We start from the raw sequence: 17,789 nt of genomic DNA, 5'->3' as shown, positions 1-17,789 counted from the left end.
AGCTGATGATAAAGCTAGTTAGAGTCAGTTAAGTTTGGTGTGAGGTTACATCTAGAGACTTTTTGAGCAGGCTTCAGCTACTTTCCCATTGAAAATAGTTAACAACACTGCTGAAGCATCAGACTGGTTCATTGTAGGACTGAGTGGGAACATTACCCTCTGTCTCTCAGCTGCACACAGTACTGCATCTCCAGCATGTGTCTGCGCTCCTGCTGCCCCCAGGAGCTCCCTCTCTATGCGGCCCAGCCACAGGTGGAGGTCCTCCTGGCTGGAGGTACAGCGGCTGGAGGCCTCCAGGGCCTGCTCCAGCCTCTGCAGCACGTCCAGACTGCTGAGACTCAGCACAGAGCAACGGATACGCAGAGCATCCATCTTCTCCTGCACCTGCTGGGCTTCCTCCTCTGAAACAAAGGACACATCACAAACATTGGGCATATCAGCAGTCATAGGGCAAGATCAATATCTATTTAAAGACATTGGCAATATTAAAAATCAATGTAAGACTGTGTTTTTAGGATCGATAGTATGTGCTTTTATTTGCTGACATATACTGTATATTGTTGTATTGATCAATAGAATTTAGGGCTGCACAATTAATCAAAATTTTATCAAAATCACAATCTGGCGCAATATTAGTTAAAGGTGAAATGTACATAAAAATATGACTTTAATTTAAATATTGTGCTGCAGAGCTTGTCCTGGCATACATATCATATTCTACACACTTAAGAGAATATCTTTGTTTGGTACAGATCCCTGCAAAAATCACACCATAATCATTTAAATATGTTTTTCAATGACAATGAGAATAATGATGTAAAAATGATTACTTCCGCTAATATCACAAATCATATCGCAATTGCCATATCAGTCAAAATAATCAGATTCCACACAACACAAAATGCAGGAGTATATATTAATATAATTATCAATAGATTTTTAACATTTTGCAAAAATATTGGTATTTAAAAATAACATTTATCCAACCTCAATGACCATACTATGCCCATTAGTTTTTACCTTATGTAGTAAACATTACCTGAAATTGCTTCCATCAGATCATGTCCTGACTTTTGTATTTTCCCTAGCTCAGCAGTTTTGACTTGAATCTCTTCAACGACAGCCTGGAAGAAAGTAAGAACAGTGAGTCGCAGTTATAATTCTCTACTCAAACAGCACATTTTCTATACTGTACATGCAGTTGAACCATACATGGTAGATTTCCAACCTTGGCCCTTTCTGTGTTCTCTGGGAGATGCAGCATCACTCTCTCTGCGTTGCGTAGCTCAGCGAGAGTTTGTTCCACAGATATGAGCCACTGCTGCACGCTGTCTACTCCTTCCTGGAAGAGCTTGGCCCTGGGCAGAATGAGCTCCAGACTCGCTCTCCTACCAACAACAACATGTCCTCTGATTGTTACCATCAGTGAGTAAGAACTGTATCACGCAGTAATCCTTACCAAAACATAAGTGTGGCATTGCCAGTAAAAGTAGCTGACCTTTGCTCTGCCCCCAGCTGTAAGGCCTCCCACTTCTGTTGGAGAATGGAGAGCTTGACCTTTTCCTGCTCCCCCTCCTCTCCCGGGTGGGCCTCCACAAGCCGAGGGCCCTCCAACATCATGGAGTCCATACTGCGCCTACGGTCTGTTAGGAGGCGCTGCAGGAGCTGTAAATGAACATTATAGAGATGGAGGATTCTATAACATTTAACCCTATTTGTAGAAAGACAGAAGATTTAAGAATAAGGATAAGAACTCTAAGTACTCTTCTGTATTAAATCAAATCAGTTCTCATCAGTAGGCTACTATAGAAAATGTTTACGTTGACATGACATAGCTTCCAGTTAGAATTAACATTTATCAAAGCCCCATTCTTGTTTTGGGTCAGTGTGGAGGAAGCCCTGTCTCGTGTGTCAAGCTCACATTGTCAAGAGCCAGGCAGGTTTCACCTCAACCAAAGAGCTCACAATGGGTGTGATTACAGCTGAAAGGTGAGAGACTACCCTGCTTTTTTTCATACCCCAAGGAAATGTTCACAAAGACTTACTGGAGCTCATTGTGGCTGTGAACGCCACCCATTCACCACTGAATAGAATTGAATTTATGTTGTAAAGGAAGCAGTTGAGCATTTTCCATGACCTCAGCACACATAAAGGTAAACCTCTCAGGTGTGTGACCCACTACTTCAAAAAATATGTTTTTTTTGGGACAAGAAATGAGGTGATGTGATGTTGGTGATAACAGACCTTTTGTTCTTGGAGCTGTGCTTTCACCACTTTGACCTCTGAGGATGGGGGTTTCTGGTTGGCTGTGAGCTCCTCTATCTCACAGACCCATGTGAGCAAAGCTTCCAGGTTTTGAAGAAATGTCTCAGAATCTGTTGACACATCTCTCAGTGCCAAAGCAGATCTTGTTCCCTTGAGAGAGACAACAACAGAGTATGAAGGGAAATACTGTCAGCAAATGATTCCAACACACAAACATGTTCATGAAATTAGGGCTGTCAAAGTTAACGTAATAATAACAACGCATTAACGTAAATTTGTTTTAACGCCACTAATTTCTTTAATGCATTAATGCAGCTTGTGATTTTTAGATTGCAGCAGGCTCAGTTTTAAAGCTAGAGTATGGCATCATATGAAACTACAAAACCTAAGGAATCCATTGGTACCAACCACGTCATACTAGCTTGTCACGAAGGAGGCTAAATAACGCTTCAAACTTATGCTAAATTTTGGTGAGGAAAAACTGGCTATTTTCAAAGGGGTCCCTTGACCTCTGACCTCAAGATATGTGAATGAAAATGATTTCTATGGGTACCCACGAGTCTCCCCTTTACAGACATGCCCACTTTATGATAATCACATGCTGTTTGGGGCAAGTCATAGTCAAGTCAGCACACTGACACACTGACAGCTGTTGTTGCCTGTTGGGCTGCAGTTTGCCATGTTTTGATTTGAGCATATTGTTTTATGCTAAATGCAGTACCTGTGAGGGTTTCTGGACAATATCTGTCATTGTTTTGTGTTGTTAATTGATTTCCAATAATATATATATACATATATTTGCATAAAGCAGCATATTTGCCCACACAAGAGTATTAAATACTTGACAAATCTCCCTTTAAGGTACATTTTGAACAGATACAAAATGTTATATATTTTTGATTGACAGCCCTTTATGAAACCTGATCAGTTATACTGTTGCAACACAAGGAGAAAGGAGTTATGGGTAAAAGCATACCCTCCATCTATCCAGGCTGGAGTCCTGGTCTGAGCTTGAGTGTCCATCACTTTGAAGCTGCAAAATAAAGACAGTCCACATGTTGTTTCGATTCATAAAGTCACGGTTTTAAAAAAGACCCAGCAGGATGTTACAGAGACAAAACATTGCTTCTAAAGAAAGAGTCTAGGTGGGAAAAGGTGAGATGAAAAGAGGAAAGGATGAAATGGAAGACAGATGAGAGTTGTCGTGTTTTTATCAACCTCAGCGAGTTCCTCGGCGACACCATTCAGGACTCTAACAGTTCTGGTGACAATGGGGTCCCCTCCCTTATCTCCAGACGGATACTCTGTCACCTCCACAATTTCGGTCACGACCGTCTCCGTCACCTCCGTCACCTCTGTGACCTCACGTGATGCCAGAGTCTTCCAGGACCAGGGGCTTCCTTCTCTGGAGTCTCTCCTCTGGAAGCTGGCCCTCCTCTCTGCAGAGTTCTTGTCCAGGTGAGCCAAGGGGGACCTGGCGTACTCCGGAGGCAATGACCTCCTCGTTAGTGTCCCATTGCGGGATGTTTTTATGGGAGACGGGCTGCTGTGCCAGGCATTATCCAGAGTACTGGTGCTCCTGATTGTGGAGGCGGGAGAGCTGCGGAGGAGTTTGTCCGAAATGGGAGTATGAGCCCCATCCTCCCGCTTATGATCAATTTCCTGTGCCTCCTCATCTCTCTCCCCCTCTCCTTCCTGGTTTGCATCCTCTTTTGCTTTGTCTTTGACCGCAACCTCTGGTTTGGCCTCCCCATTTTGCTCCGGGGGCTGCCACCCTCTTCGTCGTTGGTAGCACTCCTTCAGGAAGTCCTCGTCTGTCCTCACATGTTTGGACTTCTGGCCCAGGCAGGTGGGCCGGCTGATGAGGTTACCCATAATCCTTCAGCCCAGAGGCTAGTGAGGTAATAGGTGAGGTAAGGCCCCTCGGCCATGCATGCGGAAGATCCTTCAGCTACCTAAAATAAGACAAGGGGGCTCTGGGTCATCATGCAGTGAACAAGTGCTCATTGTGTAAATCAACAGAAAAGATACCACCTCTTTCTTCTTTCTTTAAAGGGATAGTTCAGTGTTTTGAAGTGTTGTATGAGATACTTATCCATAGTCAGTGTATTATCTATTTTATTAATTTAATTTTTATTTTAACCACCTAAAAGAAAGGCCCGCCAAAAAAAAATCAATATCACTTAAAATGTACGTTATATTTAGAAGATTTTCACCGGTTTACCTTGTAGTGAGACAGGTATATTTTTCCGACAGGGAACTGAAGCCGTTATCTATGCTCTTGCCGAAGCAACCAGACTCCACTGAAAAAAACAATAATTTGACCTTGCTAAACACGGGAGTTGCTGGTCCACCGCTACCTCAATCGGTTGGTTTGTTTGTGTTATTGTGTGACTTCAGTTGGTTCAGATTCACCAAAGTCGCACAATAACACAAACAAACTAACCAATCGAGGCAGCGGTAGACCTGCAACCCCTGTGTTCTGCGAGGTAAAATAACAGTTTTTTTCAATGGAGTCTGGTGGCTTTGGCGAGAACTGAACAGCTTCAGTTCCCCGCCGGAAAGGGCTGTCTGACGACAAGGTAAAGCAGTGAAAATATTCTAAATATAACGTACACTTACACTGATATTGATTTTTTTAGGTGGGCCTTTCTTTTAGGTGTCAAAAATATGTTTTGCTGACGGCAGTACATTGCTTTGCTCCCGTGCTGGTACTCCTGTCTGCTTCTTAAAGCTGGGTGCATGCCAACTGTCACACTGACTATGAATAAATACTTCATACAACCCCGCTTCAAAACACCTGAACTATCCCTTTAAAAGCACAACTTCCCTGCTTTAAAGTCACTAAGTACTGCCTGCCACAGCTTACATCTTCAGAAAACTGCTCTGAGACAAAGCGAACCAGTCCCTCACATCCTTTATTTGCTAAATTTCTGTGCCAACGTTGCCCTTTTCTTGGCACGGAAAAGACCACAGAGATACTTGGCCTGGATATCCCCTGTCCCTTTGTCTTCCTTTAGACCACATACACACATGCTCCCCATCTATCTCACATCACCAACTGAAATATTCTGGGCTTAGAAATCAATGTGACAGGCTTGTCGAGGATCCCACTGTTGGGGCTGGCACGCAGGACCGGTGGCAGACGGCCAGCTCTTTCTCTAACTCAGCCTGGACCAGTCCTGGGAAAACCCGTTAAGGATCTGATCAAATATGACAGCCATAAAAACGCAGACATCGCCTCATTTCTCAGGGGTGACAATAAGAGGGGGGGTTAGGAACACAGGAGTGGCACGGAGGCGGTAGGGGGTAGTTAGGGAAACAGAAGCAATCAACAGTATACCTCAGTGCTGTGTGTGACGATACAGGGCTGTTCTCTCACTGATACATCACTGAATGACATTTTTGAATCCAACAATGATCTCGTCAACATATTGCTGGACAGTATTACTGAAAAGACTCTCACTGGCAGTGACAATTTCAAACTGTGTCAGCCCGTCTACTTCCCGACTCAGCTCAGTGCCTTCATTGTTTTGACAGGAGGGTTAAAGGTGAATGTAATTATCTTAGTCTAGAGGAGCTGAGGTGAGCCCATCAGGAGATCACAGGGAGGGTTCCTGTCGAGGCCGGGTCCTCCCTCTGAGGCGAGGTTGGACTGGTCCATTCACAATTATACAGGTCACCTGAGGTCATGCTTGGTGACTAAAGATCTGTGGGGGGGCCAATATGGGTCAACAAGAGGGAAATTGGGATGTTGGCTCCTCAAACTACTGAGGATTTTTTTTTCTGGTTCGAAAAAGCAGAAGAGGCGTATTTATAGAGCTGTATGGGTACAGTTACATGTTACAATAGGCAGCTCTCTTATCTTTGTCAGATGTTAGACACAAAGACAGACTGCACCCAAGCAGAACTTCACATTGTGCTACTGACTCAAATCGGATTTGTGTGTCTCCAAAACTAATCCTCATTAAGATTTATCACAGCTTTTAACTAAATGAGAATCCCAAAAGAAATGACCTAGCTTGATATGATGGCTCCATGTGCATTAGGCCAGTAATTACGTACATCATGCATGTCTCTGCAGAGCAGATGATGCAGTCAGTGGATCCACAGGGGAGGACACAGTCAGATCAGAGAGTGGTGCCCAGACAAAGACCCCGGCCTGAGGATCAATGATTACCCAGTTAGCTCAGATCACTGCCCAGCGGTCTCCCGAGGAGGGCAGAGAGAGTGTCCGTGGCCGTGTTCGTACGGGGTTAACAATTCAAGAGAGAGGGCGTGCCGTGTCTGGTTACTGCAGCGCATGTGTGGTCGTTTGCTAAATTACACAGTTGCCTCTACAGTGAACGTACAGTATGTGAGGATATGCTGAGTGGTCTCATTAGAGTGGAGCGCTACCAGGGATATGCTATTAAAATAAATGAGCAAATATTCTTTTATTGTGCCTACTAGACTGGATCACTCAGACACTGATATAGAACATACTTTTAATAAAATGCTTATAATAAATAATATAATTTTGTAGCCCTCACATAAAATAATATAAGAAGACCATGACCTACATTATTCTACAATCAGAGCGAACCAGAGAAACCCTCTTAAAATGCCTCAAGCCCGTATCTGATATGCACCTCTCACTTTCCAGCCTAATGATACTAGAGGGAGAACCAGGGAACCACTCCACCTTTCAACTCATATTGCGGATGACCTACCCATCCCATCACTTAACCTGTTTTGAAATGGCCCTTAATTCAGACCAGCCCTTTCTCTGCTCTCAACAATGATTTATGATACATGACCGCAGTCCATTTCCTGATGAATTTGATTACAACCATAGTATATAGAGGCTTCTCTACGCAAACGAAACCTGAAAAACAATCCTGATGTTTGCAAATACTTAATACTAAATCTTATCGGACACGTGTGTGTATTCAAATGTTTTACAGCAACACCTCACATATCAAAATATTATACAAAATACCTAATGTTCGTCTTAGGTCTTGCATCGATTGACCTCCATAATAAAAGAAGAATTGTATGGGTGGGTTTGTAATTAGTAGCAGAACAATAATCATCAATCACAACAGCGGAGCGCCATAATGTTGTGTCACTGCTGTGTGTCTGCCTCTGTTAAGGGAGGTCCTGGAGTAGTAATCATGGTAGTGGTCCCTAATCAAGGATGGCAGCTGTGCGTTCACCCGTGAGACTCATAACATCTTAGGGTGGATATTGTACAAGGTCACACGTTCATCTCAAAGACATGAGACACAAAGCTACGGTGTAGAATCAAATGTCAGCATGGCTTTGGCAAAATTACTGAAAATGGCGATGCCTGCTGAGGTTTTGTTAAAATGTTCCGAATCCTTTCACAAAATCCAAGCAGCTAAGAGACTGTTTACAAAGAGCAAACTGTTGAACTGAATCAAATATACTCACATCACAATGATCCATTCACTTTGATGTCGTCTCTACTGGAATATTTCATTGCCTGCTGCACTTGTATCTTTCATTTGGTTAGAATAAGTGAAGAAAACCACCCCAGTCCCAACTCTCTCCCTGTCACATGGCTCCCTCAATCACAAAGTCCAAAACCAAACTCTCTCTCTCTCAGCTTGAGCCAATCCTGTGTTACTGGCAGTTTTGGCGGTTTGAAGCCTACGTGAACCACACTTACCCTGAAGCACAGTGGAGCCAAACAGCATGAGTAAAGGAATCCAGCCGCTCCTCAATCACCATTCAAAAAAGGAGAGAAAGGGGGAAAAAAAAAATCCAGCTTTGTTTGAGCATCCTTTGAACGGCCTCCCGGCTCCAACACCCCAAACATGAACACTCCTCACACACACACACACATGCTTACTACCTCCAACGCAATCAAGTCCACTCATTCACACATGCCCACATACAAACACACTTTCTAAACACACTCACACATGCCCTGATAACTCATGCTTTCCCGTTGCCCACAGTCACAGGCAAACAATGTCCTCCTCTCCCCTCGCCCTGCACCCCTCCCCTCCCCTCCCCTCCCTTCACTTCACTTCTCCTCCCACCAGCTCTGCTCCTCTCCCTTTCTTCTTTGTTGTGGGAGCTGTGATAGAGGAATTCCTTCCTTGTTAACGCCGTCGATGGGATAGTGCGCCCAGATGGAGACAATGTATTCCAACGGCTCAGTTGAACTCCCACAGTCCCCAGCCAAGAGCAGTTTTCACATGGAGGTCAGATTGAGCCGGTTCCATGTAACGACAAGGCGGGTGGCATTCACACTGCTGCTGCTGCTGCTGCTGCTGCTCAGGTTGCTCCTGTACCAGGCAGCTAGGCGGCAAAGTGCCCCCTTTACCTTCCCCAGGCTTTTTTCTCTCACTCTCTCCCCCTTCTCATCCAACAAAGCCCCTCCTCTGGGTCCGACTGTGGCTCAGAAAACTCCATGCTGCTTCTGCTTGAAAAATGGGATGGGTGGGTGTAGGGGGAGTGCAAAAAAAGGAGAGTTTTCTAAAGACCCCTGGGCCGCCCTCGGAACATTCACATGTTAAGTGACAGCTGCCTCAGTCCATTCCCTCTCTCGATGGCGAGGAGGAGAAGTGCAGGCTACAAAAGAAGAGACCCACACCCACCCACTCACACATTCACCCCCAACCCCCTTGCAGTCCCCCCCATCCCCATTCAGAGCCAGTGCAGCAGTCTCCACAGCAGCAACAAAGACGACTAATTACTGTAAAACATCTCAGATTACTTTTCAACTCAGTTCCATAAACAAAGAGCCGGGAAGCAAACACAAAAATAGAGAGCAACGGGAAGATAATACAGAGTCTTTTCTGTGCTTTTGGCATGGGAAAGCAAAGGAAGGACCCCTATGGTGAAATTCTATCGTGACCCATTTCAATAAGTCACAATATTTGCCCTAGAAATGCAGAACACCAAACATACTGTATGCAAACACCATTACAGCAACATTCACTCACAACCGTGTGAACGGTTTCTGTTAAATATATGACAGGTGCTTATTTAGATATGAACTAGAGGATTAACACTAGTTTTAATACACCAAAAATGTGGTTTTGGAAATGTCGTAATGTGCAGGTGCACTGAAACCCAACAGAAGCGTGCATACAGGTGACTGTCTCACAAAGAGTGTTTTTACGCCTCAAATCCTGCCCTCTCCGGTCCGTTCCTTCTGTCTTTGTCCAGCCAAGCAAATAATCAACCAATCGACTGATCCACCATGCATGCAAGTACAGTACTGTACACACACCCACGCTCTCTCTCTCACGCAGTCTCACCAATAAACACACACACAAACACATGCAGACACCCGCCGCCCAGCCTCCTCCCTAATCCACAAGGTCACTCAGTGAGTGTTAGGATTAGTTAAAGGAGAACGCATCTGAAGGAAGACAAACCTCACTATTGACTCTTCAATAAATGATCACATCTAGTTCACATTTTGATGCTATATCTTTTTAAATAAAATACATAATTTGTCTATATTTAATCTCTCAGCCAGTGCCGTCATAAATGCTATTATCTTCTATGAGTAGGAGGAATGTTCGTGTGCCGTTCTGCTTACATTCCACCGTGCAAGTACATATATCACCTCATAAAATATTGTATAATCAATACCACTCGCTCCAGCGTAAAGTGCCTTCTGTGTTACATGTGAAGGGAAATGTCTTTGAACCCGTCAATGCAAACTTGGTTTATTAACCATGATATGTGTGAAGAGTCCTCATGTATTCGGTTTGGGCCACAGGATCATGATGTAACTCCATTAACAAAGTCTTAAAGGGATAGTTCGGGTGTTTTGAAGTGGGGTTGTATGAGGTACTTATCCATAATAGGTGTATTGTTGACGGTCGGCGTGCCCCGAGTTTGGAGAAACAGACAGGAGCACCGACACCGGAGTAAAGCATTACAGTGCTGTGGATGGGGCCGGCAGACAAACATATTTTAACCACCTAAAAAAAAATGATATCCGTATATGTGTATGCTATATTTTGAATATTTTCCGACGGCGAACTGAACTAAAAGTGAAACGTATCTATACTGTTTTTGTCATCTGAGCCTGCTGGCTTTGGAGAGAGCATAGAAAAGTTTCACTTTCAGAAGGAAAGGGCTGTCTGACGGCGAGATAAAGCGGGGAAATATTCTAAATATAGTGTTCACTTAAACGGATATTGTTTTTCTTTGGGTGAGCTTTTCTTTTAGGTTGCTAAAATATGTTTTTCTGCTGTCCCCGTCAACAGCACTGTATCGCTTTTCTCCAATGTCGGTACTCCTGTCTGTTTCTCCAAGATGGGGGCGTGCCGACCGTCATCTACTGTAGGTAATACACCTACTATGGATAAGTACCTCATACAACCCCACTTCAAAACACCCAAACTATCATTTTAAGTCCAGTATATTCTGCTGGAGCTCCATGCAGGGTTTGTGCCTTTTATGAATGTAACACATTCTAGTTCAACCAAAGATACAAGTTTTGTCATTTAACTGTCATATTAATTAAAAGATTGAATTCTGAAGGTTGTGTCACTTAACAATATGAAGAGTCTACAGCCATGCTAGTTGCCCTGTGAGGCGGTACAGTGGTGATTTGAGCTAAATGCTAACATGCAGATCTTTAGCAATGGCATTTACCATTTTCATCATCTTAGTTTTGCCCTTAGTTAGCATGTTAACATTTGTTATTTAGCATCCAACACAAAGTACAGCTGATGGAAATGTCATTAGTTTTGCAGGTGTATTGGGTCATAAACAAAGGTTTTGGGAAAATACAAATTTAGGCCAAATTAGGCCCAAATATTTCCTTGACTGACCTTAAATACCTAGCAAAGTGGGATTCATCCTCTGGGGACCATAAATGGATGTACGAAGTTTCATGATAATCCATCCAATAGCTTTGACTGAATTAGACGTTTAAGTCTGGACCAAAGTGGCGGGTCAACATTGCCAACCCTAGACCATGCTGCCATCGTTGCAAAAGAAAATCACTTAACGTGGCACTTTTTCATAGTCTGTTGAAGGTGGATGTGCTGAGGTATAGCTATGATTAGTGCATGTTAAGTTCTGAATAATTACATGTGTGTTCAGAACATTTTCTGCCAGTTGTCACACAGCGTCCGTTGAAAGAATTGCTGAAATCTGAAAATATTTCCTAGCGCAGTTCTAGTCTTGTAAAATGTTATAGTGCACATGTCTGTTCATTCAATAGCATTCAAAACCTCAATGAATGAGCACTAAAGATGCTGTTAAAATAGCTGAATATAGGTTGTTAATTCTGCTTTGAAGCTCCTTCAGGTTTTCAGAGCTCTCCTCAGCCCCTTACTGTCCCATTTCTGACCCCCCACCCTCCTCCAGCTCTAATTCATGCAAATACTGATAAAAAAAAACAAAGGCGAAGAAAAAAGAAAACTGAAAATGCCTGTCACTGTGGCCGATGAGAGAGAGAGAGAGTGAATTGAATAGATTGACCCCTGTGGGGTCAAGTTATTTAACCCCTGAGTACTCCAGTACTGATGCAACAGTTCCCAGTCTCTCCTGAATTATACCACAAAAGATATCCTGTAGCTCGCAATCTTGGGGGTGAACAGTAGTACAACAACCAGGGAATCCTACATTATGAACAACTTTACGATTTAACTGTAAAAAATGCACAAACTCACACATAGCTGTTTCTTTGGGTCACTTGGAGAGCTAATGTCTTTAGCTGTTTAATGAGCAAGTAAAGCCCAAAATCCCCGTCCCCCCGTTCCTTTATCTGAAAGGAGCTGGCAGCGATGAGGCACCACTTTTCCAGGAAGACATTGTTGTCAAACCACGACACCTGATCCCAGCTTTCAGTATCATCCAGTCCCCCTCTGTACTAATTAAACGATTTTGCCAAAAATCTCTCCTCTCCATTTCACGGTAGGCACACATAGAGCCGGCACACAGTTCTTAAAAAGACGAGAGCTGATGTGGTTAAAGAGCAGCTGGCACGTCGAGCTATGCAGTGATGCAATAAGCCGCTACCGGCGGCAAGAGAGAAAGCTCATCTTTTCCATCAGCAGCTCTCATTATCCTTCTAAAAATGCATGTGTTAATGGAGTGGACACAGGTTGGGAGATGGAATAAAGTGAGTTTCCAAAATTAATGTGATTCCAAATTAGCGTCCAATGGGAGCCTAAATTTGATCACAGATCCCATGTTGCCAAAAAAGATTAATTTTACAGGCTTGTTTTCCCCCTCCTCTGCTATCTCAACCTCTCTGCTGCCTGGAAATTAAATAAGACCTCAATGGCTCCTCTACAGAACATGGTAATTAGCCCTCTTCATGAGGAATGAAAAAAAAGAGGGGGGGTCCCTTTTAAGGGTCAAACCAGAAGCACCATTCAGCATGCACACTGTCATTTATCACCGAAGGAGGTTGATTCCAAGAAAAGTGGATGAAAGGCTGATGGGCTTCCCCGCTGGGTTGCCCGGGCCCCGCTGGGATGCCTGGATGCTGGAAATCACAGTCATGTGTGAGACGAGGAGGAGCTGGACTCATCATCAGCACCGCGTTTGATTCAACTGCTCCCAAGAAGAGAGGATTTACAGCTTTACGTTTACATTTTCCATTGAGCACAGGAAGGCACGGGCAATAAAGGAGGAGGCCCCACGTTGCCATTAACACTGATAAAGTGTGTGAATCAAAAAAATCTCTTATGGGAGAGATTACCTAAAGTGCTATAAAATGAAAATCAATTTGACACGCCGAGCTAGAGAAAAGCAGTCAACTGGATGTAACATTTAATCTCAACGAGAGTCTGTGGAATAAACAAGTTTACTTTACCGCCATTATTCATCTGTGTTGTAGGTGATTCACAGCAATGAACACAAGCCCCCGTCCCCCCTCTCTTTTTTCCCCTAAAGGTTATGACAGCATCAGAGAGCAGGGATGCTGTTTGCTGGCTGTCAGAAACAGAGAGGAGAGGATAATGGGCTGTGATCTCTCACCCCTCTTCCTGGGCCTGTTTGTAAGCTGTGTGTACAAGGCGTATTTGGGATGCAGCATCTGCCACAAGCCCAGGGAAACCAGAGACCTTTAAGACACAGAGGGCCTTTATCCAGAGGAGCCTCTCCAGCAGGGGGGGCAGGGAGGCAGGAAGAAGAACTTCTGACCTCAACCCAACTGTCAAAGTGAAGAGATGTCATTTTGACTTGTCAGTGGCATAATGTTCTGACACTGTTTTAAAAAGGAAGGTAAAATTGTTATCCAAAGACAGCCTAATTTCACTATTAATCCGGTGCGTGATGATTTCCTGTTCTACTGCCTCTCATGACTGTAAAAAGACTGATTGACATTATTACTGACATTATCCAGGACCTTTTTTGTCTGATGTCCTATCAGATAAGCTCAAGTACCCCTTCATGGACGCCAACCATGATGTTCCAAACGCTTTGATTTCACGTGCATTTATTTGGGATGCTATTTAACACAATACATTTTATAAAAGTATCCTTAATTGTGTGTCAGATACTAAATTTTTTTAGTAGGTTTGGAAAAAAATGCATTTGTATGACTACCACTTGGAATGGCAAAAGCTGAACGTTGGACCATTTTCCATTACTTTCAGCGATTTATTTGGACTTCTGTGCTCACCGTTTAACTAGTTTTACACACTCTCAAACGCAACATGTGGTGTTTAGTTAGTTGTTGTAACTGTCAGGTTTTAGGGAGATGTGTCTTGTGCAGTTGGCTCATTGTAGCTGGTAGTGTATTGGTTGTGACTATAGTAAAGATTAGCTTCACACCAATTTATAATCATGTTTATTTTCTTCCTAAATACAAATATGTGGACATGTCTACATTGTTTCTGCCAAATCATAATTTAAATTTTAACTCCAACCCTTTCCATGTATTCAATTCAATTCACTTAAATTTATTTTTGTATAGCGTCAAATCACAACAGAAGTTATCTCAAGACGCTTTATATATAGAGCAGGTCTTAGACCGTACACCATGTATGCCCGTTAACTGCAGAAATACCCCCTGGAATACAAATCCCTTTGGTTGGGAATCCCTGTCCTGAGTATTCCATGGTGTACTTTCTGATATTACAATATTTATATGGTAAATTGAATTAAAAATTAAAAATTATTTCATTAAGCGAGCTTAAAAATATTTTTGGTGGAGTCTTCGTCATTGCCGGGAATTTGCTATTGCAAGGTACGAGCACTTGCCGCACCTTAGCTTGATTCTATTGTTGATTTTATTAATAAAATGGAGATTACATAGCAGGCATGATATAAAAAAAAAAACTGTGTGGAAGTCACCAGTTAAATCAAGGATGCACATATGGTTCCAGACAGTTTTGTGACCTCCCTCTAATAATTTAATTAGCACATTGACCAAATAAAATTTTGTCAGCCATCCGGTATTAATCTAAATGTATTTTATCTATAACGCTGAGATTAAAAGCTTATGTTTGGTCTGGGAAACAGCAGTTGACAATAGATTCTCTCTACACGGTCTATTCAGTAGCTGATTTGGAGCTTTTGATCCTATCACACGGTCTTCCTGAAGTAAGCTCTTGTTTAAATAAATCCTTAAAGGGCAACTCCATCTGCTGAGGAAGATGGTGTGATAGGATTGAAAGCTCCAGAGCTGCTACTGAAGGGACCTTGTGGAATCGCTACTGTGACATCAAATTAAATATCAAGTATCATCCGGGCCTGATCTGAATGTAGTGCATTTTAAAAATGTTGTTAGTATAAGCTAACTTCAATGGTTTCTAGCAAATTATGCAAACATGCACATCGAATGAACTAATGATTTGTTCTTAGACTATTAATAGTCTTTTTTTCATATTTAGGTTTTCCTGGTCCATGATGTATGATTTCACAAATTGACAAGTATTACCATTTAAAATCGTTATTATATTCATGCTTGACAAACTCCAATTTGAGGCTCATATGTATCCCAGTGTTGATGGGAAAAAAACAGTTTAAGGTGTGCCGGTGCATGCCGTGTGTTAAGGAGCAGGTGTGTGTCTCTCCTGTGTATCGTAGCAGGTCTGTATTATGGGGGGCTTTTGCTGCTGCTGCTGCTGCTGAGGGATGTCCTCATTCATGCAGCTAACTAACGAGTCCCTCAGGCCCAGACTGAAACCAGCAGTGCAGCAGACTAACAGCATTACCATGACAAAGGTCTGTGGTCGGATGCAGTACGATAAAGGCATGGTAGAGACAGAAAGACACCCCCTTATTTCATACACACATTGGGGGTCAGACTAAAGCTCTTTTCTAAAGCGTTTGGGCTTTCGTGACGTGATAAGACATGCCTGTGCATCTTACACGTCAGTCCCCGGGGAAACAGGGGCTTCAAACGAAGACAAAATGTAACATGGATTCTTTTTTTTAAACTAAGAAGAACGTCCTCTGCTGCAGAATGTTTTCTCTTCCTGAGATCAGTTAAGTTTTTTTCAGAGGTCACACGGGTTCAAACACAGATCGTATTTCGTCTCTTGGCCCTTCTTAACCACACAATCAATTAATGGCTCAAACATTCAGTCGGGACAATGGAACACATCTACTTCAATAGACCATATAACTAAATCAATCAAAACCAATTTTTACTATAACAATAAAAACATCAAACCCTCTCGATCCCTTTGTGTAATTGATTCACAGCTCATTGAAGAAGGCCCAGTCACCCTTCACTAAGGATATTTAAATAAATTATTACCTCGCCATCTCGTTGCACTACGGAGCTGGAACATGTTCACGTTTTGTGCTGGAATGGCTTTCGGTTGGTGCCGTACAATAGATCAAGCTCAATGAAAATGTCTCTTATCTAAAGGCTGAATTCATTCTTTCAGTGCCGATGAACAATGTCCCAAAAGATAAGACGTAATGTTACTGTTTCATTTGTTCCATTGTACAAATTAGCAATATTCAATCAGCAAAGTCAGAGTTCTAGTAATGCAAACATTTCTCACAGGCTGCTTCGGAGATAGGCGTAATCTATCTCTATCTATCTTGAGTTAGACCTGGTGGGAGGAACCTAAGCACAACAGGTTTAACAGCCAATTAGAAAAGGTACCTGACATAAGCAAGGCTAGTGCTAAGGTTAGCTTGTTAGCAAACTTCCTGACCTGCCCTGACCACAAATGCTTTTGATGAAGTTTAATCCAACTGGTAACCATTTCTGGCTGCACTGACTGACAAATCTTTGTTCAAATATTGGTATAAATGGGTGTCTGACAAAATCTACAGTTGGTGTTCAATAAATGCCTCCATAGTCCGATCTGAGTGCTCTTACCATAAAGATCCTGCTTTTCTTTTGTCCTGCCCGCTTGCCCCTTCCTCCCATCTGAGTCTAATGTCTTTTCAGCGTGTGTGCTCATGTGTGCAGTGAGGGCCTCCAGTGCCAAGCTCTCCTCTAGCCTGCATGGCTGTCCGTGGCCAGGCACAATGGGAGCCTGATTCCCCAGCCCCGCTGTCCCCCTGTGGCCTAAAGAAGTCTCCCTGCAGGAGTGGAGGAGGACCACCTCAGTAACCGTCTGAGTATGTCGGACTATAAAAAACCTCCACAATGCCTTTCCTCTTTCCCGTAATGCTCAATTAACTTCCTCACCAGCATGACTCATTGGTTCACTTTCACTTTTGCTCTCCTTTTACCAACATATTCTTAGACACAGGTGCCAGTTTTACTACCGTTGGAATTGGATAATATCTTAATCTGAATTTATCTCCACAGGGGAAAAAAGATGTTGCAGTAGATAATGCAATAGGGTGTTATAATTACAGGATGCTTCATGGGAAAATTGAATGGAAACAGAAAATATTTTGTGAAAAAAAACAATATAAACATCCAACATATCCATAGATGCATTCCATCACAGGTACAGTAAATTGTTATCTAAGATAAAACATTAGACAGCATTTTTCTCCATGATCATGGATTCTAAAGCATCTCAGTTACGCATGCCTGCCCTGCACCATGGGGACGGGGGATTACATGAATGAGAAGGTTGAACGCAACTCACTGACTTCGTTTGGAGTCAGATTCCTCCCTACCCACGCAATGACAGTTGAACCAACATTTGGTAGTGCATGTTCTCTTTGTTTACTACGGAAGATTTAAAGCATTTACAAGTGGAGTCCTTGTATCTTCTAGAACAATTGAAAATGCCTTGAAAACGTAGTATTTTCAGTTTGTTTGTTCACTGTCTCACCTCATAAGGGGCCACTGTAATCCTTCTGGGTTTTATAGCCATGCTAATGATGTGACTCTACAGATGGCAATGTAAGGCTGCCTGTCGGTTGGTCCACCACTGTGGTCCATATTGGAATATCTCAACAACTATTGGCTGGAAAATTTGGTAGCGATATCTCAGGTCCCAGAGGATGAAGCCCACTGACTTTTCAAACACACCACCACGAGGTTGACATTTGCAGTTGTGGGTGGAATGTTTCGAACAAAATATTGCCATGAAACTTTGTAGAGACATTAATGTTCTGCACAAGATAAACTTCTCTACTAGCAACATCTTCAAGTCTTTATA

The 17,789-nt window shown here is 42.9% G+C and overlaps 1 protein-coding gene across 1 annotated transcript in view; it reads right to left on the bottom strand.

The window, feature by feature from the left end:
* LOC141779856 (plectin-like) overlaps window positions 1-17,789 on the bottom strand; it is a 182,201-nt gene that overhangs the window by 14,820 nt on the left and 149,592 nt on the right. Inside the window, exons 37-43 of the mRNA XM_074654881.1 lie at window positions 3,484-4,146; window positions 3,242-3,298; window positions 2,245-2,415; window positions 1,499-1,665; window positions 1,229-1,388; window positions 1,040-1,124; window positions 157-401 (exon numbers count right to left, since the gene is read on the bottom strand). Coding sequence (XP_074510982.1) covers window positions 157-401; window positions 1,040-1,124; window positions 1,229-1,388; window positions 1,499-1,665; window positions 2,245-2,415; window positions 3,242-3,298; window positions 3,484-4,146 — 1,548 coding nt within the window. The remainder of the gene's footprint in view (window positions 1-156; window positions 402-1,039; window positions 1,125-1,228; window positions 1,389-1,498; window positions 1,666-2,244; window positions 2,416-3,241; window positions 3,299-3,483; window positions 4,147-17,789) is intronic.

The sequence above is a fragment of the Sebastes fasciatus genome, chromosome 12 (genome assembly GCF_043250625.1).
Source record: "Sebastes fasciatus isolate fSebFas1 chromosome 12, fSebFas1.pri, whole genome shotgun sequence".
Lineage (NCBI taxonomy): Eukaryota > Metazoa > Chordata > Actinopteri > Perciformes > Sebastidae > Sebastes > Sebastes fasciatus.
This window is presented reverse-complemented; position numbering and strand designations above follow the sequence as displayed.